At 39.1% G+C, this 26731-nt stretch overlaps 3 protein-coding genes across 5 annotated transcripts in view; 1 reads left to right on the top strand and 2 right to left on the bottom strand.

Annotated features, from left to right (window-relative positions):
* The window catches only part of FAM53B (family with sequence similarity 53 member B), a 147327-nt gene extending 145427 nt beyond the window's left edge, over positions 1-1900 (bottom strand). The window contains exon 1 of the mRNA XM_083364527.1: positions 1876-1900. The gene's annotated coding sequence lies outside the window, so the exon portion shown is untranslated. The remainder of the gene's footprint in view (positions 1-1875) is intronic.
* Positions 1901-11635: 9735 nt separating this feature from the next.
* EEF1AKMT2 (EEF1A lysine methyltransferase 2) lies at positions 11636-21892 on the bottom strand. 3 transcript variants are annotated; one of them, XM_083364540.1, is made up of 8 exons: positions 21791-21889; positions 21536-21757; positions 21298-21446; positions 19074-19139; positions 16782-16896; positions 15109-15216; positions 14093-14309; positions 11636-11887 (listed from the first exon to the last, which is right to left on the bottom strand). In XM_083364540.1, the coding sequence occupies exons 3-8, from the start codon at positions 21351-21353 to the stop codon at positions 11793-11795; spliced, it is 657 nt and encodes a 218-aa protein (XP_083220666.1). In that variant the 5' UTR covers positions 21354-21446; positions 21536-21757; positions 21791-21889; the 3' UTR covers positions 11636-11792. The 3 variants fall into 3 exon arrangements, with proteins under 3 accessions (XP_083220666.1, XP_083220668.1, XP_083220667.1); XM_083364542.1 differs by lacking the exon at positions 21536-21757 and having other exon boundaries at positions 21791-21892; XM_083364541.1 differs by lacking the exon at positions 21536-21757 and having other exon boundaries at positions 21787-21892.
* A 116-nt stretch (positions 21893-22008) lies between these two features.
* Positions 22009-26731, top strand: part of ABRAXAS2 (abraxas 2, BRISC complex subunit) — a 29378-nt gene continuing 24655 nt past the window's right edge. The window contains exon 1 of the mRNA XM_083364528.1: positions 22009-22117. Within this exon, the coding sequence (XP_083220654.1) occupies positions 22046-22117 (72 nt within the window). The 5' untranslated portion in view covers positions 22009-22045. The remainder of the gene's footprint in view (positions 22118-26731) is intronic.

Genomic DNA, 26731 nt, shown 5'->3' on the forward strand with positions numbered 1-26731 from the left:
GTTTTCAATAGAGGCAGAGCACACAGAATTAATCGATACTGCATACACAAGGGCAAGAAATCCTGCAAACTCAAATTTGGCCCAATATTTTCACATCTGGATTGTATGGTTCTTAATAGTACTTAACAGAGTTTTGCATTCTTCCCTATAACAAAGCAGTGCATTCCTATGATCAGAATATAACATATACTGATTGAGTTCAAGCCTTATACCATGGTGTCAAACTAGCTCTTAAATCATCTCAACCAATGATTCATTTCCTCTTAAAACAAAAAGGGGGGAATGAGTTCTGCTTCAAATTTTATAACTTCCACAGCTTTATTTCCAAAACTAAAATATCTGCAGTTAACTTATATAATGCCAAACACACAGTCTGTGATAGGTTTCTAAGCAAATGACATTTAAATTAAGACAAATGCAAAAACAAACAAATGATCATTTTATTTTATTTTCATGACTATTTTATAATGTGACTTTGCTCATGTGTGGGACACAAATGAATACTATTGCATTTGATTATTTCAAATTTGGTCTTGTAAGAAAAATATTTAATAAGATCACATTTCATCTTGGCCTATCTGTAAAATATAAATTACTGTTTGTATTTGCAGGCCATACTCCTCCTTTCATAAAAATAAGGGAGTAGAAAAATCCATGCAAGTATTAATAGAAAGTTAAGCTACTTAAATATATGAGTAACCTACTCCCAGAGACATAAAGCTGAAAGGGCAACACACAGACTTCTTGGCAGTCTGTCTTCCATTCAACTGTAGCAAAATCATTATACAGTTCCTACAATGCACACTGAAATATATATTATCAAACCAACTCAGAAAACAGATGTATAGGTTTAAATTAAAAGATACAAATATGCCGAGCAAGTATGGCAGACAGATCTACATACTGCTGGCAAGTCCTGTGATGAATAGAACAGTTGAAATAGATTTGCATACAAAAGTACCCGCTGCCAGCCCGGTTTTCATTTTCACAAGAAATGAAGCCTGGGAGGAACTGCTCATACAGCTGATAAATCAATGACGTATTGGGGGGGAAAAATATGACTTTACAACAGCCGTTCAAGGGCAGATCCTATCGCCATGTGCAAGTGTAAAACATGCAGTGAATTACGATGATCCTAAAAAGAGAAAAGCAAAAAAAAAAAAACTACTTTGGGGGACGGACGGGAAGAGAAAGAAAATGTTAACTCAATGTTTGATCAGCAGCAGCAGGAGCGGCTTACCCTCGGGGTCTGCATCCAGTCAATCAACCAACCAACCGATGCAGTGACATGCCAAGTACATTAAACTGAGAGGCAACTCAACTTTTCCAAAAAAAAAAAAAAAAAGCCAAGAACAAAACCCAACCTCCCACCCCCACCCCCGTTCTCGACTCCTCCAGCCTTTCTCCAAACCCTTTTCCAGCCCTTGGCAGCCCCGAGCGGCGAAATCAGAAAGCCGAAGGGAATTCCCCAAGATCAGTCCTCTCCTTCCTACTACTCACTAGGGCAGGGGTCGGCAACCTCGGCTCTTTTATGACTCGTGGACTTCAACTCCCAGAATTCCTGAGCCAGCTTGGCTGGCTCAGGAATTCTGGGAGTTGAAGTCCACGAGTCATAAAAGAGCCGAGGTTGCCGACCCCTGCACTAGGGAGTATTTCGGAATGCGAATCAAGCAGCAGACCTTGGGAAGGAGCAACAGCAAGAGGCACCGGATCGCTCTGGCGAATCTCACCCTGAAATACCGCAAGTTGCCCCTTTTTCACGGGGAGGCAAGGAAACCGAAGTGCAAATTACCAGGAAGGAGGAAAAAAAGAGATAAAAGCGGGGAAAGGATAAGCGCTAAGCAAAGCAAAACAAAACAAAACAAGAGCTTCCACCTTAAGGCGGCCTGGCTTCCTCTCTGCCTCTCCAAGAAGGGAATGAAAGTGCCCGAGTTGTCCCAGTCTACACATTGTAACAGTATCTGCCCCCCTGGGCGAAACCAACGGCGAAGGAGCGGGAAACGGGGGGGGGGCAAGGCTTGAGTAAAGAAAGGCTGGCAAGCGCCTGATGACGCTCCCTGCCGTTCCTTTCTAGGACTCGGGGCTCGAAATCTCCTTTCGAAGTCGAGATCCTCAATGGAAATCCCGATTTGGATCGTTAGCGAGAGGACTCGATGAAACCGTTTCTCCTTCCCCCCCCCCGGCTGAAACGCCGATGCTGCGAATGGGACCTTCCCGGAAAAAGGAAACAAGCTGGCCACTTCCGGGTTTGAGCGCTCCGCCAGCCCTTTAAAAAGAAAGCGAGGGACGGCGCGCGCGGCGGCGTGGGAGTTTGGCTTGGACGTTCTGGTGCGAGTCGCGCGGCTCTCGGAGGCGAAAGGCTGCGCCGGGCTTTGGCGGGGCCGCCAGCAATGGCTGTGGCATTTGTAACCGGGGTGGGGAGAGAGCGCATCAGCGGGTTTGGGGCTCGCAGCCGCCGAGACCCTCCTCCTGTTCAGCTTTACTTGCAAGAAGGCGGCGGCGGCGGCGGCGGCATGGGCATGGTAGCCTGCAAGGGAGACGGTACTACTTGGGATTGAGCCAGACTTCCGGTGTTTCCAAGCCTTGAAAAGACAGGTAGTTCTCAACAAAAGTTCATTTGGTGGCTGCTCGAAATTACAACGGCACTGGAAAAAGTGACTTATGACCATTTTTCCCCTCCACACTTTGTGACCCTTGCAGCATCCCCATGGTCACGTGATTTATATTGGGATGCTTGGCAACTGGTTCGTAGTTACGACGGTTGCAGTGTCCTGGGGGGGTCATGTGATCCCCCTTTTGGGACCTGACAAAGTCAGTGGGGAAGCGAGATTCACTTAACAACCCTGATTCACTTAACAACCCTGCCGCTAATTTTAACAACTGTAGTGATTCATTTAACAAATGAATGGGGCAAGGAAAGTGGTAAAATGGGGCAAAACTCGCTGAACAGATTTCTCACTTAGCGACATAAATTCTGGGCTCAGTTGTGGTCCTAAGTTGAGGACTACCTGTACGGTAGCTGTACACATTGAAAAATATGCACACTTAAGATTTAGTTCTCTGCACTGAATCTGTATACCCTTTCTGTCTTGGATTATAAATAAACTTTGATCGAGTCAAAAGTCAATCAGATATAATAATATACATCCCATGTTTCCTTCAGAAACCCAAAGCATATTAAATACGGTATGTGGGGATGTAACTTTCAATAGCAAGCCTTGAGCTGAGAAAATAGTAGTGAGGCATCTAGTAAATTTCCATTACTGACGACTTGAATTGGGATCTATTTAATTGCAACCCTTACTTTAAACCACCACACTGCTGCCTCAGAGTTGGCCAACTATTTGTATTTCTGCCCTGGAGAGACTAAAAAGATATGAATTTCAGACCCCTTGTGTCCTAGAAGATATTCAGCAAAATTCTGAGGCACATGAAACAGTTACATAATCTAAAATACTTGTCATGCCATAATACTATGGTACATCGAGTCTATCTGTACTATGTTAAATTTGTTTAATTTTTGTGAGGTGTGTGGTATGCGTTGTGCCTTATATTAGAATTTCAGTTTAGTCCAACAAATCTGTCCAATACGCCAATGACTAAATGTTTTGTTATTTCAGAACTTAAGGAAACTTTTAGTAAATGAATTGGCTTACAGTAATTCTTTTGTGGGGTAGTTACTTAGAAAACAGCTGTTTTAAGAAGCACCAGTGCTGGTGCTCTTTAATCAGGAAAATCAACTACTTTATTAAAATTAATTAGTGCATTGGATGCAAATATGCCTTATTTTAATTTCTTAAATTTTCTATTAAGCTTAGAGTGACTCCTACTGGTATGTACTGATCCCTTAATAAACTGTTGACTTGCAAAAAAAAGACCCCGGATGCTTATACTCCTTTCATTATTACAATAAATGTTTCTTACTTTGTGAATCTGAAGATGGCTACTAACATAGTGCTAGCACATGTTTCAATATTTCTCTCTTCCACATGGGTTCTGTAACACCATTACATCCAAGGGCTTTATTTTTGAGTCAGTATTTATAGTTTTTGTAATCAAACTCTATAGATGTTAACAAGCATTGTATAAATAGAAGTTAAGAATACAGTAAGCATTTTTTAATAAATAGAAACAAAAAGCTACCATTGTTAATTCTCCACCGATTTGAAGTCTGTGTGTGATCAGCTTCTGAATTCATAAGAAAAGGGAACCTGCATAGCAAAATTATCCCTTCTACATCTATTACATTTGATTTAAGCATGTCTAATTTAATATAGAAAAGAATAGCTGTAGTGATTTCAGTGTTTAAAGCACTTGAAATTATAGCTTTGGAGTCCCTGCACATAAAGTATACCTCAATTTGTTTTCCAGATTGAATAGTCTGAGAAATATAATCCACAGGGTTTTTGATTTGGAGGAAATTCAAAGCTTGGTTTGCCTGAAGTTTTTTTATACACTTTTAACGGTTGCTAAAACAATTGCTCCTTAGTTAAAGTTAACCTAAGATATAAGAGCTCTATTGGTAACTGAAAGCTGAAACTCCTTTACAAATTTCAAATATACTTAATCTGTTAATCCGTTTGGTTTTATCTAGCAGTCTGTAATGGTATCACCATTTAAAAATATTTTTAATATGTAAAAAATTCAGAAGAGTCCAAGTAAAAGAGATTGGAACAAAAAGAAAAAGAATCCTTGTTTTTTAATCTTGTGATCCATTTTGTAAGAAAACAAGATTTATGCCAGAGAGAGGACACATACATACCTTTAATGGTTGTAAAAATAGTTCTTACATTCCAGATTTAAAGCAATGAAGGCGACATGTATAATTAGCATTTTTAATAATCCATGTTTTGAAGTGCAGAGCATCACAGGATAATAAACTCTGCTAATTTTGGTGCATTGCATAGTTGCCTTTGTCAAGCTATATTTTAAAGGATTTATTTAAGATATCCCGGATAACTCCAAAAAGCCAGCTTTTCACAACAAGAGAATGACATTCATTTATTTATTATGTATACCAGCCTTCAAAGAATCTTTGCCTTCTTGACAAGCATATATTAAAATAAAACCTAACCGTAAACACAAAACAGTCACCATATTGAAACTACATCTTAAATAAAAATAGAAGTGAAAAAAGCACAAAACCAATTTCAGAGACAGAAATTATCAAAAGATCTGGAAAATTGGAATTATTTTCATCTGATAAAATAGGACTTGATTATGTTGTCTAGGAATAGCATTCTCTACTCAGAATGTCACTATTGAGACTTATCTCCTTTATCTTGGATGACAGGAATATAAATAGTCTTAATGTATAGAAAAGTAAATATATATCTCTGCAAATAGGGCTACAGATGATCCTCAACTATTCTAAATTGCAGACAACTTTGAAAAGAAGCACCAGTATGTTGAATTATAAGTAAGAAATTGACTGGAAGCCATTTCAATTGTTTAATCTTAAACACTGGCAAGAAGTGGTCTCCCAGCATGTTAGTCACAGCAGTTCAACATCTATATTTCAAATGGCTATTTCTTAACAGATAACTCCATGTATAAAATGTTCCAGCTGTAGCCTAGAGATTACAAGATGGATAATTAGAACTAGGCAATCTGTCCAAAAAATGTGGCCTCTTGTGAATTAATCTCAGCTGATAGCCAGTCTGACATGAAGGCCACATATATTGTCACTCACAGATAGCTCTGCAGAGCACAGTAATTATCATTCTTTGCTTTTCTGTAGTATATTGCATTCCAGATGATGCGGGCCAAGCTGCATAGATTTAGAACATTCAATAGCTAACATGATTCTCCTCAAATCCATCCTCCGGCATTGGTGATTATGACAATGGCCATAATTCATGCTAAATCAATAGAAGGCTTGAAACTGATTCTCCGGAACGACTGAATTTTATTTGCAGCTATATCTGGCAAAGCACCTTGCCCAGGAAAAGAGTATTTCCTGTAAGCTCACAGCTAGTACAATTATCCATGTCAAGGCAAAGTTAACTTTTTTATATAAGTTTTTAATGAATTTTTAATACAATTCAACAGTGCTTATTCAACAAACATGTTGTCTGAATTTATCATTCAGTAATACAAATTAAATTCCTAATCCCTAGTTCGTTTCTCCAAACATTGATAAAATAAGTCCCAAATTTGAAAATATTCTGTTTCTTCTTTTTTCTTTCAACCTCAAAGTAAGTCTGTCCATTTCCGCACAGTCTAGTATTTTTTTAATTATTTCTGGTATTTCTTCATCTTTCCAATATTGTGCAAAAATAATTCTTGCCACTGTTGTAACATGCCAAATCAAATACACCCTTTGTTTATCAAGCTTTTCTGGCATTACACCTAATAAAAAAAGTTCAGGTTTAAACTCTATGTTTCCCCAGCATCTTTTCTAGCCAAGTATGTATTTTTGTCCAATATCCCTTTGCTTTAACGCATGTCCACCACACATGATAATAAGTACCTGGTTTATGATTACATTTCCAACATTTATCTGACATATTTTTAAACATTTTTGCTAATCTTGCTGATGGCAACTGCCATCTATAAAACATTTTGTATAGATTTGCTTTATAAGAGGTTGATATTGTCAATTTAATAATTTCTTTCCCACAGGCTTTGCCATTTCTCTAAATTTCTATAGTATCCAAAGTTCTTTGCCCATGTATCATTGTTTCTTTTGTCTTCCATTTTCAAATTTAATGGAAAGTTATACGTTTTCTTAATTTGTTTTTCATCAGAGGTTAGTAATATCTGATCAAACAAAATCTGCTTTTTATAAAATCCATACACTTTAACATCTTTATCATATCTCACTTGCATTTGTAAATGTGACCACCATGATAGATCAATACCCTGATTTTCCATCTCTTGTCTAGATTTTAAGTTCCCTTTAGAATTCAGAATATATTTGTCCATATTTTCTCAAGACTGACTAGATTTGGATGTGTGAATGCTTCCATTGTTGAAAGCCATCCTGGAATTTTCAAATATATTTTACATTTTATTTTTTCCCATGTTAATAACACTGCATTTCTAATATAGTGGTTTTGAAAATATTGATGAATTTTATTTTTCACATACCATAAGAAACCATACCAACCGAGTTGTAAGTCACGTCCCTTCAAATATAACAATCTTTCATTTCTGAGGGTTATCCATTCTTTTATCCATGTTAGCACTGATGTTGGATAATATAAAACCCACTCTGGCAAACCAAAACCTTTGTTTCCCTTAGCTTCTTGTAACATTTTCAATTTAATTCTAGCTTTCTTTCCTAAGGCAAGGTTAACTTTTAAAGACCTGTCATACTGCTAAGCTTGTAAGCCGCCCTGAGTCTTCGGAGAAGGGCGGGATATAAATGGAATTAAAATAAAAATAAAATAAATAATTCCTCCTTACAGTTAAAATACCCTTCTCTTAGGAGGCATTTATCATTTCCCTGATAAACCTGAAGGAATTGGTCAACTGTTATCTGTTGACTTTATCCACTTGGGTTTCAATAATGCAAGGCCCTCTATGACTATGACTAAACTAGGAATGATAAATATTTTTGAATAGTACTTTATAAATCAACTGAAAACAGGTATATATTCCAATTTCCTTTGTTTTTTCAAATGCTTCCATTTAGATTTCTATATATGTCTTCACCCTTTTTTGTAGAACATGCATTCCTGTATCTAATGATTCTAGTTCTTTCTCTGACAGCTTCACTGACACAACTCAAAATACATATAATGGTCTATAGGATTGTCTAAAAATCAGTTAAAAATCTGGTATATATAGTCTGTGCCTAAAGCAAGTATGTTCATATATATTATATTCACAACAATCTGCAGTTAAAGGCAACATAGCACGAATCATTGCTTGTTTACAATTAGAATCACACATATAAGTCACAGTGTAGTTTTGGCTTCACATTGTATGAATTCGGCCAATTCTGGTTTAAGAAATAAATCAGTTAAATTGTTAAATGAATGATCAAATTAATTCCAATGTTAATGGTTTGTCAATAATACAGATCCAAAATACCAGAAATATTAGGAATCGGGGTTAAAGATATTTTACAGGTTTTGGAAAGAATTTTATATGTCAAATTTATCTGTGTTATTTATCAATCTCAATGTAGTTAAGACTGCAGTTAAAGAAATTTACTTATCTTAAATTGGAACTGGTAACTCATTGTTTAGTACCAATCATAACAGGAATTTCTGCAGTTGGGACATTTGTATTCATAACTCTGTATGAAAAAATATTGAGAATGTCCTCAGTGCACAAGTGCCAACTTGTGACATTTAACACAGCAAGCCTATTGATTTCCATAATGCTAATGTAAGAAAAGCCGTCTCATAATCCAGAAAATAAAAAGGAAAAACCAAATTTATTTATTTATTTATTTATTTATTTACATTTATATACCGCCCTTTCCCTGAGGACTTCCTGCCAAACCTTTCATTTAAAATGTCTCTAGATTGTATGCATACAACAATTTTGTACAATAGTAATAAGTACCCTGAAACATTGGCCAAAATTAAACAATTTGTAAATGAAAAGGATGCCTTTTATGAAAAAAAAGTTATTTTATCAATTTTTTTAAAATTGCCCATCTATGTTACAGGGGGACTCTGAGTGGTAAAAGGTAAAACAAGTTAAAGTTTTTTTTCAAGCCAGGCACTGTATATATCTTTATTGTTGAAGAATAGGAAGGATAAGGACAGGAGCTAAAATATAGATCAAAACAATCGTACCCAAATGTTGTTTACAAAAATATTCAAGAACAAAAATCCAAGTTCTAAATGCAAAATATTCATGTACAAATCATTCCTACAGAACTGCCATGTTATCCTCAGTATTTCCTCTAGAATAATATAGCATGATGCCGTTCTATACAGCTGACTTTCAAAGTAATGGGGCATTTATGGAGCAGGTGATACTTATCCAGTAGTTACAGAAGGTAGAGACTATCCAAGGAGCAACTATATTTCTTGGAAAAAACACTCGAAATACAAACTGCTGTGAGCCACCTAGAGTTGTGTTTTAAAATACCGGTAAGCTGCCATACAAATCTTTTAAATAAAAAAATGGAAGTTATCTGAGCATTTTCTAAGAAATAATTCATATGTACAATGTGAAAGTCATCAATTATTCTCCTTACAGTAGTGCAGTAAATATTTTATATTAAGCAAAACCAAAGAACTTATTTGAGAGCAAACTCTGGCTTGCAACCCATTCCTAATATAGGGTAGGTTGTTCAAACAAACTGGGATAACAGTTCCACAGGGGAATTATAGAATAGGTTAGCAGAGGAAATTCCTACATTTCTCATACTTCAGATGAAATTAAAATACTACTTCAGTGCTATGCCTATGACCATGAGAGTTGTGCCATAAGGAAGGCTGAGCGCTGAAGAATTGATACTTTTGAATTGTGGTGTTGGAGAAGATTCTTGAGAGTTCCTTGGACTGCAAGGAATTTGAAACAGTCAGTCTTAAAGGAAACAGTCAAGTTATTTGGAAGGACAGATGCTGAAGCTGAAGCTCAGATACTTTGGCCACCAAGTGACAAGAGAGGAGTCATTGGAAAAGACACTGATATTGGGAAAGACTGGAGGCAAAAGAAGGGGACAGCAGAGGATGAGATGGGTTAGGTAGTGTCATCAATGCAGTGAACATTAATTTGGGCAAACTCAGACAATGGAGGAGAGTGGAGAAATGGTGTGCTATGGTCCGTGGAGTCGTAGAGTCGGACACGACTTAGCAACTGAACCATAAAATTGAGTAAAGTACACTTGCATTCTCTTCTAATATGATAGAATGTCTTACATAACTAATGTACCATTAAAAACAGTTCAAAAATATGTGTGATTGTCAGCCTCACTGACATGAAATCAGTTCTAGAGAATGGCTAAAACTTTTGCTGAGATTGGCTATACTAGATTCATGCAAGGCCAAATGTGCTGTAACTGCTTCTCCTTTTTATGGTTTAGTTTAGGGCAGGGGTCAGCAACTGGAAAAAGGAAAAGAGCCACTCAGAACCAGTTCCATCACACAAACAAAAAAGTGGGAGCCGCAAAAAGTGCACGCACTCACACGCATGCGCAAAATGGGAGGCACCTGCGTGGCGACGGGTCTCCCCTTTGGAGAGGTGCGCGCCGTCCCTTTCAGAGACCTGCTGCGTTCGTCAAACATGGATGAACGCGGCAGCTGTGCAAACGGGACGGTGACAGTTTGGGAGAGGTGCGCACGCACCACTGCCCGTTCGAAGAGGTGCACGTGCACCAGGCGACTGGGAGCCGCAGGAGACGGCTCAAAGAGCCGCATGCGGCTCCGGAGCCGCGGGTTGCCGACCCATGGTTTAGGGAAATGTCTCGTTGAAATGCCTTCAGATGTTATCTGGAGGTTCTGCACTTAAAAATGCTTCAGCCACTTGTTTAGGCAACAGCACCTACATACAGTATATCTGTCAGTCAAGGTCAAGGTCATTTCCCGTACTGTCTACAATGTTTGCTTAGGCCAGGGGGAGGGGAAAAAAGGGTTCATTCCCTACTATAAAACATAAAAATCTTCTGAGAAATTAATAAAATAGTCCCAGGGATATCAGACCTGGATAGATATATTCTTTGTTGTTTTTCCTAAAATTAAAATTGGTATCTCATAAATTTCCAAAGAAGCATTTTTTTTTCAGTACTGGTCCTTCATTCCACAATTATATGTCCTTGCTGACAGATATGAAACAATCCAAATGCTGCTAGAGATACTGCCGTAAAGCATCACTTATTCATTCTGAATATTTTTTAATGCTAAAAGCCTTGCCAAAGCAATGAAGACACAAAGTGTTGAAAAGAAAGTAGTTAAAAGTATGTACTGTAGAAAATGTTCATACATTTTAATTTACAGATATGGCACAATCATGTTTAAGACTTCAGTTTCTGATTTCTCTGAATTGAAAACTACAATTAATGCTATATGTGGTGATAATCAGTCATCTATCCAGTGAAACTGTGAATCACTTAGCGACCTGTGTCGTGCAACCCTTCCAGCTGACTGCCACAGAAACAAAGACCAATGTTTGCCTAACTAGGATCAATTAATATTTGGTTTCTTTGTCCTTTAGAATATTGAATTGAATACTTTATTTCAGGCATGTCAAACTGTCGGCCTGTGGGCCGGATGTGTCACACCAAAACCGCGCCCACCCCATTGCCAGCAATGGGGAAAAAGTCGCAATACGTCATGCGATGTCACATGATGTTGCGAGTTTGACATGCCTGCTTTATTTGGTCAAGTGTGATTGTACACTCCGATGCAGAAATGGTATTTAGATATGCTTAATATACAATCATTTGTATAGACTTTCTCTAAATTTGGCCTTCTTATTCTTATTTCTTATATGTTACTATAGTAGGAATATTTTAATAATGTTTTGTAGACACTTATTTTTACCCCTCAGGGAATAGAACCATTTTTGCATTCTTTAGGTAACAAGATACACCCACAGGTTCAATTCATTTTTTCAAAAAATATCAAATCAATTATATCAATCTTATCACATTTCTAAATAAACTGTCTTAAGGAATTGCATCATCAGCTACAATGATAAATGAATTTCTTCACAGGATTTATATAAATTCATTTTATATAAATATTTTATTTACCTCAAAAAAAAATCAAACATATAGACAACTATCAAATTTCTAAAACTTGTATTTTACTTTTGAATCCAGTTCTATGGTAAAATCCAAAATTAACAAAAGGAGATCTTTATCCCAAAATTTATTCAAAACTTTATGTTTTTTGTAAAACCAAGGCAGTTACACTATTTCCAGTTCTTCCTCCAAAACAGAAGGTTGGGCATGGCAGTTCCTCCAAAAGCAGAAACCCTATTAAATATAAGGAAAATATTTCTATTAAAAAGAAGCCTTGATAGCCCTTTAAATTCTGATATTAATTCAAACAATATGCATACAATACAGCAAATTCTGCAAAATTAAGAGTGGTAATTTTATAGTGTTGACCAACATAAACTGCACATAAATAAAAGATTATGAATTACAATAAGTGCAGTTTCAGGAAGTAGTATATATATGAAATTATTTTTCTTGGCGTCAGTAACCAATTATTAGAAACCCAAAATTGTATTTCCCACAACACCTAAAAGCTTAGTCTTGGTTTTAACTGTTTGAATTTTATACCAGTAGTAATCTTTTTGCATGCCGTTTCTGTCTTTATCAAGTGATAGAAATATGCTATAGCAAGAAAATTAAGTAATAAGGGGCCATAGAGAATATAGGGTAGTGCCATATTTTTAATAGGAATATGCATAGCATCTTATTTTCAAGTGTTCAAATAGGAATGTGTAAGATGGATTATTATGAAACTAGCAATTGGATATGTTAAAAAAACTTAAATGTTTTTGTTAGTAAGTCTTCCAACTAGCCTCATTCTGTCTCACATATGAAAGGTTAATGACTAAGGCTTCAAGATTTTTGATTTAACACAGAACTGCACATACTTTATACACTACTGCAAATCATAGATGTTTTCATTGCCAGAGCCAAGCTGCTGTTCAGTTAAAAAGCAGCTTATTTTTGGTATTATGAAAACAACTAAAGGAGAAAGGAAAGATTGCTAATATCCTTTCTTTGATACATTACTGTAGTATTTCTGCACTGTATAATTAAAAAATGTAACACCGAGGCAACCAATGAGTTCAAAAAGGCAAATATACATCCTTCATCTTCACATTTTTTTTTCTTTTTATGACACTGTAATCCCTTTTTATTGGGGTGGAGTCAGGGCAACTGAATGGAGCTGAGCATTTACTGTCTGGATGCCCTTCCTGATGCCTATGTGGTGTTCACAGCAGATATTTTCTCTTTGGGCCCTGTTGCTGCCTAGGACTGAACTCTGAACTTTTCAAGTGGGAGGCAAGCATTTTCACATCTAGACCACTGCACTGCCATCCTTCATTTTTCAGTATGTTGCAACATATTTCAATTGAAATTATGGAACTTGGAAATTATTTAAGCCATTTATAGTTTACACTGAACTTCAAATCATCGACCTTTTAGAATAAGGGTTTAACAGGCCTTAATCATACACATTCAAATGAAGATGAGCAGAAGAATGCTTACTACTGCTTTAATATAGATTGGATCCAATGATAGTATTTGAGGAACCAGCTCATCCTGATGAGATGAACCCAATCCACCCACGCTGGCAGAAGAGGCATGCTGCAAATCTCATTAGTCAACGAATTTCACCTAATGGGGTACAGGAGAATAACCTTTTCTGCTGTGATTCCCTCCCCCCCCCACTGAGATCTGCAGTCACCCTTCTGGCCTTCCGAAAGGGCTTGAAGACCTGGCTCTGCTGGCTGGTCAGGGGCCCCAATGGGACAGTCGCATCTTGGAGGTCTTTAATAAGTTAGACAGACCCTGCCTCTTCCTTAATGCACCCTTTGCTCCCTTCCTCTCATCTTGGTTAAATTAATGTTAACTGAATTTTAAATGTATAATTTTTTATTGCTTTAGGTTTTATATCATTTTCTTTATGTGAACGTAAGCCAACTAGAGTTGCCTCAGCAAGATGGACAGCATAAAAATTTTAATCAATCAATCAGTCCAAAACTCAACTAATGTATTGCGTAAATAGGAGTTACAGTATTTTATTTATTTATTTATTTATTTATTTTATTTTATTTTAATCCCATTTATATCCCGCCCTTCTCCGAAGACGCAGGGCGGCTTACAATTTAAGCACAAACCAATGCGCTTAGCAATAGCCTTCATTCTATGTATATGCCTGCTTATTAGGGCTTTCGCCCCCCCCCCAAGCGGCTTTATTACAAAGTCAGCTTAATTGCCCCCAACAATCTGGGTCCTCATTTTACCTATGTCGGAAGGATGGAAGGCTGAGTCAACCTTGAGCCTGGTGGGATGCGAACCTGCACTAATTGCAGGCAGCTGGTGTTACTTAAGGAGGCATTAGCCCACTGATCCACCAAGGCTCATTTTCCTTGAAAGACATAAAAAGCAAAGTCACATTTTAAGTTAGGTATATACAGTTTGAAACTTAGCATGCACCTTCTTCAAATTGTTTGCACAATTCTTCTTTAGTCCAGTTACAAGATGTGATAAGGAAAAAGCCATTTGATCTCAACAGCCTCTGGAGGGATTTAATATACTGTTTCCTTTTCTCTGCTGCACCATCTGGGCTCAAACTAATAGCATCAAAAGTCCCTTTATCAATGCATATATGAAAACTTGACAATTCATTTGAGGGATTTAAAATGTCTTCAATCTGTAGAAGGTAGATATAACTGTTAAATGTAAGAACATGTTAATGCAATTGTTACTTTTTATAACTAAGCAGAACTGCATTGTCTCCGGGCCCAGAATAATAGTTAAACTGCACATCAATCATCTATTTTTGTATGTTTGATGATTTTTACTCCTCAACCTAATATAAACTGGTCTCGACTATTTGTGCATTAGCACAGAGAATCGCCTTATCAGCCCTTGAAAACTGAACAGAATGGGACCATGAGGAGGGAAGCTAGCAAAAGAGTTTGAAAATGATAGGGAAGAAACAGGGAAGAAAAGCCACGTGCATTTAAACAGAAGTAAACCCTATTGAATGTAGTAGGACTTAATGCTTGGTGTCATCTGGGACTGCAGCCTTAATAAAATTTTCTTCAAGAACTCACATCTCTTTAAACAACTGTCAACCCTGTATGAATTGGTAACAGCACCCCTATCTGGATACATGAAAAATTTTCTTGCTCTTGATCACATTCATAGTTGCATTTTGCTTGTACAGTAAGGTTTCTTGTTCCAATGATCTGTAATTAACCCCTTGATGAATATGACTGAGGAGCTCCATATAGTTAGTAGGAAGGAAGTCATTTTAACTTGCTTAATATTGATTTAAATGTTTGCATTGGAGTTCAATAAATGAAATCTATGAATATCAAGAGAATTTTAAATACAGTTCAATCAGGCCAGTCCTATCATTTGTCTTTTACATTTACATTTCCTAAAATCCCACCTCTTCCTGATCATTTTAAGTATCCTCTTCTTAAGTTTTCACAAAAACTTACCAGCAGTTTAATATAAGATAGCCCTTCTTTTTCCATTATATTTTTTGAAAGTTGCACTGCAGAAGGAGAGTAGTCGACTCCTGTAAGATTGGTGTAACCACATTTACTCTAAAGAGAAGAAAAAATTCACTAAGCACTAAACATGTTTAGTTTGTTTCCTAGCTGGCTTTCATGGTGTACTGTATTCATCACAGTTAACCTATGGAGAACTAAAATACATATGCAAGCTACATCAACCGATAGGAAAAAAATTACAGAACTTATTTTGCAAGAAAAACTGGAAGGGTTTAATTACTTTTCTAATTTCAGTTCCTAGTAATCAACAGAAAGATTCCATTGGCTACAGTACATTGCACCAGTGCTTTTTTTGTCATAGAACACACTGGAATGGAGTTCTGGCACCTTTTTTCGACAGATTTTCCAAGTTTTACAAGTAACTTTTGAAAATTTGATGTTTGGTCCACGTGGACTTGAATTGCCCTGTCGAGTGTAGCAGGACAGTAGCAAAATCAAGAAAACGGTGCATGCGGGCTGCTTGCATGTCAAGTTCAGTGCATGCATACTTCATCTGCGCTGGTTGTAATGTCTCGGCTTGTGATAGGTCATGTTGCACGCTGAGTGCTTACTGCGGGCGGCGACCGTTATCTTTCATTACACAACTAATGTATGGGTGTGTGTACAGTGATTGACTATGTGCGAAAGGTAAATAATTTCTTTATTTTAAAAAATCATTGAATTTAAAATCTTTAAATTTTTAGTGTAAAATTTACTATGAACATTTGCCTTAAATACAATAAATTAAATTTATGTTAAGAACTGAATACATATATATATTTAATAAAAGATTAACAAGATGTGAGTTCCGGCACCTTCTTACAAAAAAAGCACTACATTGCACTAAACACAAATGTTAATGTCATGCAGAAGCTACACTAATACAGTAAAAGTAGTATGAATGAATCAAATTTTCATATTTCTGATACTTTTCTTTTTTTGCATCAGCCTAACAAATAAGTACTTGGATACTAAATATAAAAATAAATTACACATCGGATTTTAAGAGAGATATAAAGGTTCTTGTCTCCTGCTATTTATGCATGTAATTTACACATGAACTCATTTATGGTTACTCTATGATTAAAGGACATTGGATTCTTTGGCAGAATATTTATTCATCCTTTTAAAACTTAACATAGGAATGCTTGTCTCCAGTATAAACACATCTTAGCAACAACAATGCACTGCAAATTCTGTAACTATTAAGTTAAGAAAATAAAACCAGTTGCCATGCAGTGGGTAATGTAGATGAAGAAATGAAACAATATTAGGACTTCATGAGTACAACTAGTAATTCAGGGGCAGCTGTTCAGTAATTTTCACAAATTCCTTAATCTATATTGGATTTTGATTTTTCCAAATGTAATTCTAAATATTTAAGTCAGCATTCGGATACAACTGAACTTTGATGAAACTTGCTTAATATGAAGGGTTGGTGGGTTTTTTAAAAAAATAAAATAAAAAAAAATCATATCATGAACATAGAAAGACCACTGCAGGATAATCAGCATATTCTACATTTAATTTAATCTGACCATTTCATTAAAGTTTCTTATTTGCTCAATTTCTGCTGTAAGCATTTTGCATCAGAAAGCACTAATATTACAAATACCAACCAATTCAACCAGCAAAATGCCATTTCCTGTTCCAATGTCAAGGACAGAAGTGTCCAGAGGTATCTTTTGTTTTTCTAGCCATCTAATTATACGAGTCATACTTTCTTGACCAAACCTAATTAGAAAGAGAGGTTCAGACAAATTACTCCATTAGGTGATGCTAAAGGAAGACACACACATTGTGTCATTCACATGCAATGTAACTACAGTTGCAAGAAAAAGTATGTGAACCCTTTGGGATTATGTGGTTTTTTGCATGAATTGGCCATAAAATGCGCTCTAAACGTCACGTAAGTCACAACAATAGAAAAACACAGTCTGCTTAAAATAATACTACACAAACATTAGCTGTTGTCATGTTTTAATTGAAGATAAGATGGAAACATTCACAGTGCAGGGTGGAAAAAGTATGTGAACCTTTGGATTTAATAACTGGTTGACCCTCCTTTGGCAGCAATAACCTCAACCAAACATTTCCTGTAGTTGCAGATCAGACCTGCACAACGATCTGGAGTAATTTTGGACCACTCCTCTGCACAAAACTGTTTCAGTGTAGCAATATTCTTGGGATGTCTGGTGTGAATCGCTCTCTTAAGGTCATGCCACAGCATTTCAATCGGGTTGAGGTCAGGACTCTGAATGGGCCGCTCCAGAAGGCGTATTCTGTTCTGTTGAAGCCACTGTTTTGTTGAATTACTTGTATGCTTTGGGTCATTGTCCTGTTGCATCACCCATCCTCTGCGGAGCTTCAGTTGGTGGACAGATGGTCGTACATTTTCCTGCAAAATGTCCTGATAAACTCTGGAATTCATTTTCCCATCAATGACAACAATCCGTCCAGGTCCTGAGGCAGCAAAGCAGCCCCAAACCATGATGCTCCCTCCGCCATGTTTTACAGTGGGCATGAGGTTTTGATGTTGGTGTGCTGTGCCTTTTTTTCTCCACACATAGTGTTGTGTGTTTTTCCCAAACAACTCAATTTTGGTTTCAACTGTCCACAGTATATTTTGCCAGTAGTGCTGTGGAACATCCAGGTGCTCTTTTGCAAACTTCAAACGTGGACAGATAAAACCAAAATTGAGTTATTTGGGAAAAACACACAACACTATGTGTGGAGAAAAAAAGGCACAGCACACCAACATCAAAACCTCATGCCCACTGTAAAACATGGCGGAGGGAGCATCATGGTTTGGGGCTGCTTTGCTGCCTCAGGGCCTGGATGGATTGTTGTCATTGATGGGAAAATGAATTCCAGAGTTTATCAGGACATTTTGCAGGAAAATGTACGACCATCTGTCCGCCAACTGAAGCTCCGCAGAGGATGGGTGATGCAACAGGACAATGACCCAAGGCATACAAGTAATTCAACAAAACAGTGGCTTCAACAGAACAGAATACGCCTTCTGGAGCGGCCCAGTCAGAGTCCTGACCTCAACCCGATTGAAATGCTGTGGCATGACCTTAAGAGAGCGATTCACACCAGACATCCCAAGAATATTGCTACACTGAAACAGTTTTGTGCAGAGGAGTGGTCCAAAATTACTCCAGATCGTTGTGCAGGTCTGATCTGCAACTACAGGAAACGTTTGGTTGAGGTTATTGCTGCCAAAGAAGGGTCAACCAGTTATTAAGTCCAAAGGTTCACATACTTTTTCCACCCTGCACTGTGAATGTTTCCATCTTATCTTCAATTAAAACATGACAACAGCTAATGTTTGTGTAGTATTATTTTAAGCAGACTGTGTTTTTCTATTGTTGTGACTTACGTGACGTTTAGAGCGCATTTTATGGCCAATTCATGCAAAAAACCACATAATCCCAAAGGGTTCACATACTTTTTCTTGCAACTGTACATCATGTCACCATTAAGATATCAGTCTCTAGAGATCACATTACAAGTTTATTTAGATAAATCTGTTTGTTGTATTAACATTCCAGAAGATGAGAGATTGTCAGTTTTACATATACATATACAGTACGTTCCAGGCTTCAATGTATCTGCCTGTGCTTCTTATTCAGTTTTTGGAAAAGATCAAGGATATGAATGCTTTACCTTTACCAAGCATACTGTAGTCACAATTTATTTTTCCCACATAAAAACAGACCAATGATGATTACGGTAGCTATTTTAATTTGCAACAGGTTTAGCTAAGAAAAAAGTTGGCATTCGAAAACACAACCAAAACCCAGAATATCACATTACCAGTACTCTGAGAAAAACAGCTGCACTTTTAAAAAGAAAATAAATTACAAACATGTTTTGAAGCACGTTTCGTGGTTATAGATACTTGCCAAATGTCCCCAGTATCACCACTTTCTTTAAAATTATGAAGTTCTCGTTCATATGCTGCATCCCAGCTATACAAGAAAAAAGAATAAGGATGTTAGTAAATGCATGACATTTCCCCCTCATCTGTTTAAGAAAAGGTATCCCTCTTTCCAGAAGAAACATAAACTCATTTATCTTTTCTATTTTTAGAACCAAACCAGTCTTGATCAAATGGGAAGAGGTTACAGAGCTGGGAATAAGCCTCATCAAACGCGGTGGCTCAGTGGGTTGGGATGCTGAGCTTGTCGATCAGAAGGTTGGCAGTTTGGCGGGTCAAATCCCGAGTGCCGCGTAACAGAGTGAGCGTCTGTTACTCGTCCCAGCTTCTGCCAACCTAGCAGTTCGAAAGCATGTAAAAATGCAAGTAGAAAAATAGGGACCACTACGGTGGGAAGGTAACAGCATTCCGTGCGCCTTTGGCGACTAGTCATGCCGGCTACATGACCATGGAGACGTCCTCGGACAAGCGCTGGCTCTTCGGCTTTGAAATAGAGATGAGCACCGGCCCCTAGAGTTGGAAACAACTAGCACGCATGTGCGGGGGAACCTTTACCTTTAACACAGAAAGACTCTGTAAATAAAATATAAATAAAATTGCAGTATATAGTATTTAGTAAGTGTACTGTTATTTTTTTAAAAAAAAGCTTATTTTCTAAAACTCAAAACCGGGTATCAGTCAAGCAATCTGTGAAATTTCATTCCGACTTCAGGGAAAAAAACACCCAACTTTTCTCCAGGCACTACCCACTTGGAATCTATGTGCACATAATGCACATTTGTTGTGGGGAAAATAGGAGGCAGGAATATTAAATATATTTACTGCTTTGAGTTATATATTAAAACAGTGGAATAAGAATCCAATATAATTACAATAGTTAATTTAATCATGTTAATATGATGACTTAATCGTTGAACCCAAATTCCTGGGTTTACAAAACATACCAAATCAACTAACCACAATGAATGATTCTATAGTTTCTGAAAACTATAGGTTCTGAAAACAGAGCTATTCTCTGGAAATGGAAATGGAAAGAACTTTATGTTTTCACAAGACAGGAAGGTCTATATCAGACATGTCAAACACAAGGCCCGGGGGCCGGATGCAGCCCACGAAGTGGTTTCATGTGGCCCGCGAAGCCATCCTGGAAACAGTGAGGGAATGGCCCCCACTGCCTTGGCCCTGTCCCAGAGACCCTCAGATCTGTCCCATTCCTGCCCAGGCCCCCATAGGCACCCTTGATGCGAACGATGTAGAGCTGGCCATGCCCACCCAGTAGGCCATATGCACTCTAGCCACGCCTACCCAGTAGGCCACGCCCACCCTGGCCATACCCACCCGGCCCCCTGAGGGCAACCGCAATGCTGATGCGGCCCTCAATGAAATTGAGTTTGACACCCCTGGTCTATATGGATAGCTAGATTACAAAACCTATCAACTTATCAAGGCTTTTTTAAAAAACATTTTGTAACACAAGAAACAAGAGTAGAAGGTAACATCCAAACACAGCATATCTCATGTCATGGTCCTCATTTGTAAGTATTATTTTTAACATATGTAATCTTTCCAGGTGGAATAAAAATGTAATTCATTTCTCTCAAAATAATAAGTTTTAAATAAATCAGCACCATCTTAAAATCAGTTCATCCCTTTTTGTACAACCTGGCAGAAACACTGCTTTTTAGAATGCAATGATATATACCGGTAGTAAGGCTTTTTTTCTTTGTCCAAAAATAAAAATTCATCTAAATGTTTGTCTCTCTAGTATGATTCCCAATTCCAATTTGTTTGAACTTTTGATTTACTCTTGATGCGAGTGATTAGATGTAGCAAGTTATATATGTAGCTCGCTATTGCCTATGTACGTTTGTGAGTTTATTTTGATTGCTTTTATTTGGTATCTTACCCTCGTCACTGAGTGTCGTATCTCATGATTTAGAATGATTGTATTATGATTACGATTTGTCACTTGTTGCTTGCAAGTACCCGGAGAGCTTATGCACCCGAAACAAATTCCTTATGGGTCCAAATCGCACTTGGCCAATAAAGAATTCTATTCCTATTCTTATTCCTATCCTATTCTTAAAAGCAATACCTAGAAGTAGAGTTAGATTTGGTGATTAGTGAGGGCGTGACTAATACAGATGTTTCTGTTGCTTCCAAGCGAGCCTCCCTCTTCGAGTACTCACTGTTCTCTGGTCCCCAGCGCCGAAGGCTCAAAGTCTTCCTCTCCGCAGCTGCTCATCGCCGGAAAAGATGCAGCGCACGTCCAAGGTTAGCCTCTTTTACGCCGCAGGAGGACTCCCTTTTATCGTTCCTTTCAACCAGGGCGTGAAGGCTGAGGAAGAAAAAGCAGCGGCTGCTTTCGTGGTTACAGTGGCAGTCATTAAAAAAAAAAAGAAAGATGAGTTACGTCTCCACACCTACCGCCATTCCGAACTGTTCGCCACAACGCTTTGGAACAAAACAAGCGGCGAGTTTCCTACAGGGAATGAGAAAAGCCTTACCTACCCACCCAGTTGTGACAGTTGGGGAAGAGCCGATAGCCAAATATGCTCTACGCAAGGAATACTAACGCTCCTTTACAGTAGTTATTGGCTCTCTTGTGCTCCAATGTCAGGCTTTGGAACAAAACAAGCGGCGAGTTTCCTACAGGAAATGAGAAAAGAATTACCTACCTACCCAGTTGCGACAGCTGGGGAAGAGCCGATCGCCAAATGTGCTCTACGCAAGGAATACTAACGCTCCTTTAGTTATTGGCTCTCTCGTGCTCCAGTTTCAGGCAGGCTCTGGACTCGACTTTGCCAGTTGCGAACTACATTTCCCAGCAAGCCCCGCGCGCTGCCCGGAAATCGAGGCGCGCGGCGAGCCGGGGAGGTCGCGGGTGTTAGCGGTGGCTTGTGGGATCGTCGTCGTCGGAGGTGGTGGGGCTCCATCATGGCGGCTTCCATTTCGGGCTATACGTTCAGTTCGGTCTGTTATTACAGCGCCAATAGCAGCGCCGATCACGTACGTTGTTGGGGGCCCTCCCGGTGATTTTAATCCTCCTGGAGGCGGGGAGGGAGGGATTCCCCGCCCCGTTCTGGAAAGAAGGGGCGATCCGCAAGAAGGAAGTCAGTGTGACAAAAAGGGGGACCGAAAGGAGGAGGAGGAGGAGGAAGGCACGGCGACCGCTGAGGAACCGAAGTGGTGGTGGTGGTGGTGGGCGGGGGGGACGGAAGAAAGGGAGGACCGGCGGAAGTAGGGGCCGTCGAAAGGAAAGGTGGTTGGAGGGGGGTGTCTGAAAAGAAGCAAGTATTTGTGGGGGGTGGGGGTCGCGGGAAAAGCCGAGCAGAGGTCACCAGTGCAGACCCAGCGCTCTTGGGGATGGGGCACCTGTGGAGCTGTCGTGTGAAAGGGGGGTGGGAACCGTTAGTTGGGAGGAGGCAGGCTATGTAAGCAGGTTTGTGAAATCTAGACCAGGGGTCTTCAAACTTGGCCCTTTTATGACTTGTGGACTTCAACTCCCAGAATTCCTCAGCCAGCGTATGCTGGCTGAGGAATTCTGGGAGTTGAAGTCCACAAGTCATAAAAGGGCCAAGTTTGAAGAGCCCTTGATCTAGACCAGGGGTCGGCAACCTCGGCTCTTTTATGACTCGTGGACTTCAACTCCCAGAATTCCTGAGCCAGCTATGCTGGCTCAGGAATTCTGGGAGTTGAAGTCCACGAGTCATAAAAGAGCCGAGGTTGCCGACCCCTGGTCTAGACTGTGGGCAGTCTAGGAATTGCTATCTCAGCAAAATTATATTGAGGAAGTAGATTTAGATTTAGATTTTATTAGATTGATATACCGCCCTTTCCCGAAGGACTCAGGGCGGTTTACAGGGCATTTTAAAATCACATCAATATAAAATACAAAGTTAAAAGAAAATTAAAAGATTAAATTATCCCTGAAAAGAAAACCCGTTAAAATTCTCAGCCTGGGTCAAGTAGTTCTTGCAGCTGTAGTATCACTTCAGGGTGTTTTTTTTAGGGGGGGGAAATGCCCACGTTCATCAGAGAGAGTCGAAACTTTAGGAATGACACTTGCGGTGTACATCTCGAGTGACTGTACAATTAGATGTTCCTCTGTGTGTTGGTATGGATGTGCATTTTAAAAGCTTCAAAGGGTGGACCTGCTATGGTCAGGTGGTGTATGTGTACTCTTTAGAGTTGGGTCCAACTACTAGGTCGATTTTCAGGATAGTTACTATCTGTTGAATTCAAAGCATGCCAGGTCAGCATACTCAGTCCGTACTAGACTGTTTCAGACAATGCTTGCAGGGTTGTTTTTTCCCCCCAAATATCTTGATACTTTTCATTTTTAAGTGATTCTATTTCTGTTCCTATTTGGAATCAGAGTTCGTTATTAGAGTGAGGGTTGTGGAAAAAAAAACTTGGAGAAACGTGGAAACGGATCAGTAGATTTTTATGTTGATATGATTGCATTTCTTTTAATATCCCGGTGAAAGATAGTCGGGATTATGTATATTTTCACACATATTCAATGTCTTTTCCAAAAGCCAACTAGACTTTCTTGGGTTTTGTCTCTTTGAAAACGTTTTGCTTCTCATCCAAGAAGCTTCTTCAGGAAATTTAAAAGCGTGTGTGTGGGGGGGGGGGGAGACAAAAATCAATATGTTTGGCTGCTAGGATATGTTCCTACAAACTCCTGGTTTCTACGATGTTTGTCTTGGCTTAAGTTAATTCAGCATATTTAAGATAATAGCACATAACCTTTTTGAGAATATTTTTTAAGGAAGAGATGACAGCAATACTGTTGTTGAGAGATTACTAATCAAAATCTGTAGAATAATGTTTATGGTAGCTTTGTATTGTTTCTAAAGGCAGTCTTTTTATGTACCATTTATATTATTTATTTCCACCTAAACCCAATGGGAATATAGATACTAAAATATAAAACAAAAATACAACACAAAGATGTTCTGCAAATGCAACTTTTTACCAATTTCTAGAAAGCCAGGAAAGCGAGGACCATGCCAAAAGTATGTTTGTATTTTTCCCTTTGATATGTATAAAATCAGTTTGTTTCTCTATATAGCACTTTATGGATACAATAATATATCATTTATAATTATTTAAATTTAAAATAATCCAGGAAAATGAAGTAGTAGTCTTTAGTGCCAAAAGTCTTTAAAAAGGTACCAGTTCCCCCACTACTAGGAAGCTAGGTAGATTTAATAAAATTTGACAACTACAAATAGTTCTCGATTTACAACCATTCATTTAGTGACAGTTTGAAGTTACAATGGCACTGAAAAAAAATGACTTAGGACCAGTTTTTCACACTTAAAATCGTTACAGCATCCCCATGGTCAGATGCTTGACAACTGGCTCCTATTTATGATGGTTGCAGTGTCCTGCGATCACCTTTTTGCAACCTTCTGTTAAGTAAATTCAGTGTGGAAGCCAGATTCACTTAACCATGTTACTAACTTAATGACTGCTATGATTCACTTAACTATGGTAGAAAAGGTCATAAAATAGTCAAAATTCACTTCATGATTGTCTCACTTAGCAAACAAAACTTTGGGCTCAATTGCAATTGTAAGCTGAGGACTATCTGTACTGCTCTATTCCCTTTCGTGAGGTAGAAGCCCACGAAACAGTGTTTGGCCTCTTTGGCCTCCTAGATTTCTTGGCACCTTTCAGTACTGTCAATCACAATATCCTTCCAGATCATGACTGGAAATTGGAGGCGCAGTATTACGATCATTCTATTCCTAACTGACGAGGTGGTTCCATATAGTTGTTGGGAATCACTGTAGGGAGAGGGTTAGACTCATAGGCCTTTTGATATGCAATGCCTCAGAGTTCATTTCTTTCCCAGTCCTATTTAACTTTAACATCATCTATCAATTCAGACTGAGGTATCATCAATGTGCAGAAAATCTCCAGATGTGCCTGGGTCTACTTTGGGCCCAGCGAACAATTTTGAGTCTTGATGGGGCTGCCTTTCCCCAGAAAGAGCAGGGTCATAATTTGGAGATTCCTTCTAGATTCAAAGTTCTTGCTTGAAGAATAAGCATAGACTGGGTCTAGGACAGGGGTATCAAACTGCCGGCCCATGGGCCGGATGCGTCATGCCAAAACCGCACCCACCCCATTGCCGGCAATGAAAAAAAAGTAACAATACATCACGACACATCACGTGATGTGAGTTTGACACCCCTAGTCTAGGAGGTTCGTTGCTTTTACTATACAGGTGGCAACCTTAACTGATAGTCACTCATGTCTGTTGTCATGTTGATTCATTTAGGTCTTTATTTGTGTCTGCTGTTGAAGACCCACCTGGAAACTTTAATTACTATAGTCCAGGACACAATGGCATGCGTGCTGATCCCCAGTAGATTTCCAGGTTCAGTTCAAATCAGTTTTTATTTATGTGCCATCAAGTGAGTGTCAACTCTTAGCAACTATGTAGAGGGTTTTTGGGGGGTGGGTGGGGGGGTTGCCCAGGTTATTCTGTCTCTATTCCGGTCCTTCAGACAATGGCTTTGTTGTTGTCTTTAAAGTGATCACCTGCCTCCAGCATCGTCCTATATTGCTATTGCCAAACAAATGTCTGCTTGCTTTAGCTGAACCTATATGGTTCTGGTTCTGGCTATCTTAGGGATTCCTTTTCCCCATCACTTTCTGTTCGTCCAAACAAGATGCATGCAATGGAATGGAATGATCTGGAAGGGGGGGGGATGTTGCCAAGGGGACAATCAGATAAAAGGTGTAGGAGCCCACCACTGAGCAACAGACAGTGAAAGAAACTTAGAAAGGATCCACCCTAAGTTACCAGGTGGGGAAAAAATGGCGAGGTTGTACTTTCAGACTTGTAAGCTTCTGTTAATGTATCCTTATAATAAAGCAGAATTAGTTCATCGTGTGTTTCCTCTCTGGTCTACTTGGGAAACTGACAGAGTGCCTGCTCTTGAGTCCTCATTTATCAGAGAGTTTGGGAGTTGGGAGGGCAACAACAGGTGCTCTTTTTAAAACAGACATGTCAAACTCAAGGCCCAGGGGCCAGATCCGGCCCGCGAAGTGGTTTAATGGGGCCCGTGAAGGCATCCTGGAAACAGTGAGGGAATGGCCCCCGCTGCCCAGGCCGGCCAGGAGCCAATGTACAATTTTCTGATGGTCATCTATTCTGAAATACATTCAGTCTTAGCTGCACAAGGCTATCTGGAAACAGTGAGGGACCAGCCCCTGCCATGTTGGTACTGCCCCCTGGGTGCACGCTGGGGAGGTATCACCCTTCATGAGGAATGAAGAAATGCACCGTCGCCTGGATATGGCCAGCACATGGCCTTGCCTACTTCGGGCAGGGTAGGGGTTGGGCAGCGTTGCACAGGTAACATCGACTCTCACACTGCTCATGGCATCCCCTCCCCCAGAGCCCACCAAGCCGGATATGTGAAGTAGGCGAGGGCCATGTGCTTGCCACTTCCAGGTGATGGTGCATTTCTTCATTCCTCATGAAGGATGACACTTCCCCAGCTGCATTTCTTGCCTGTTTTTCTCCCTCCCTCATCTCAACTATTTTCCCACCACTCTGTTCTTAGGAAGGAAGGAAGGGAGGATCTGAGGGAAGTC

Source organism: Vipera ursinii, assembly GCF_947247035.1.
Source record: "Vipera ursinii genome assembly, chromosome: 5".
NCBI classification, from domain to species: Eukaryota; Metazoa; Chordata; class Lepidosauria; order Squamata; family Viperidae; genus Vipera; species Vipera ursinii.

Coding starts and splice junctions, on each gene's coding strand:
- EEF1AKMT2 (XM_083364542.1), bottom strand. CDS start 21,353: ATGAGCAGCTGCGGAGAGGAAGACTTTGAGCCTTCGGCGCTGGGGACC. Junction 15,217..16,781: donor GCATTTTGCTGGTTGAATTG/GTTGGTATTTGT, acceptor TCTTCTCTTTAG/AGTAAATGTGGTTACACCAA. Junction 11,888..14,092: donor GTGCAAACAATTTGAAGAAG/GTGCATGCTAAG, acceptor TATATTTAATAG/GGTTTCTGCTTTTGGAGGAA.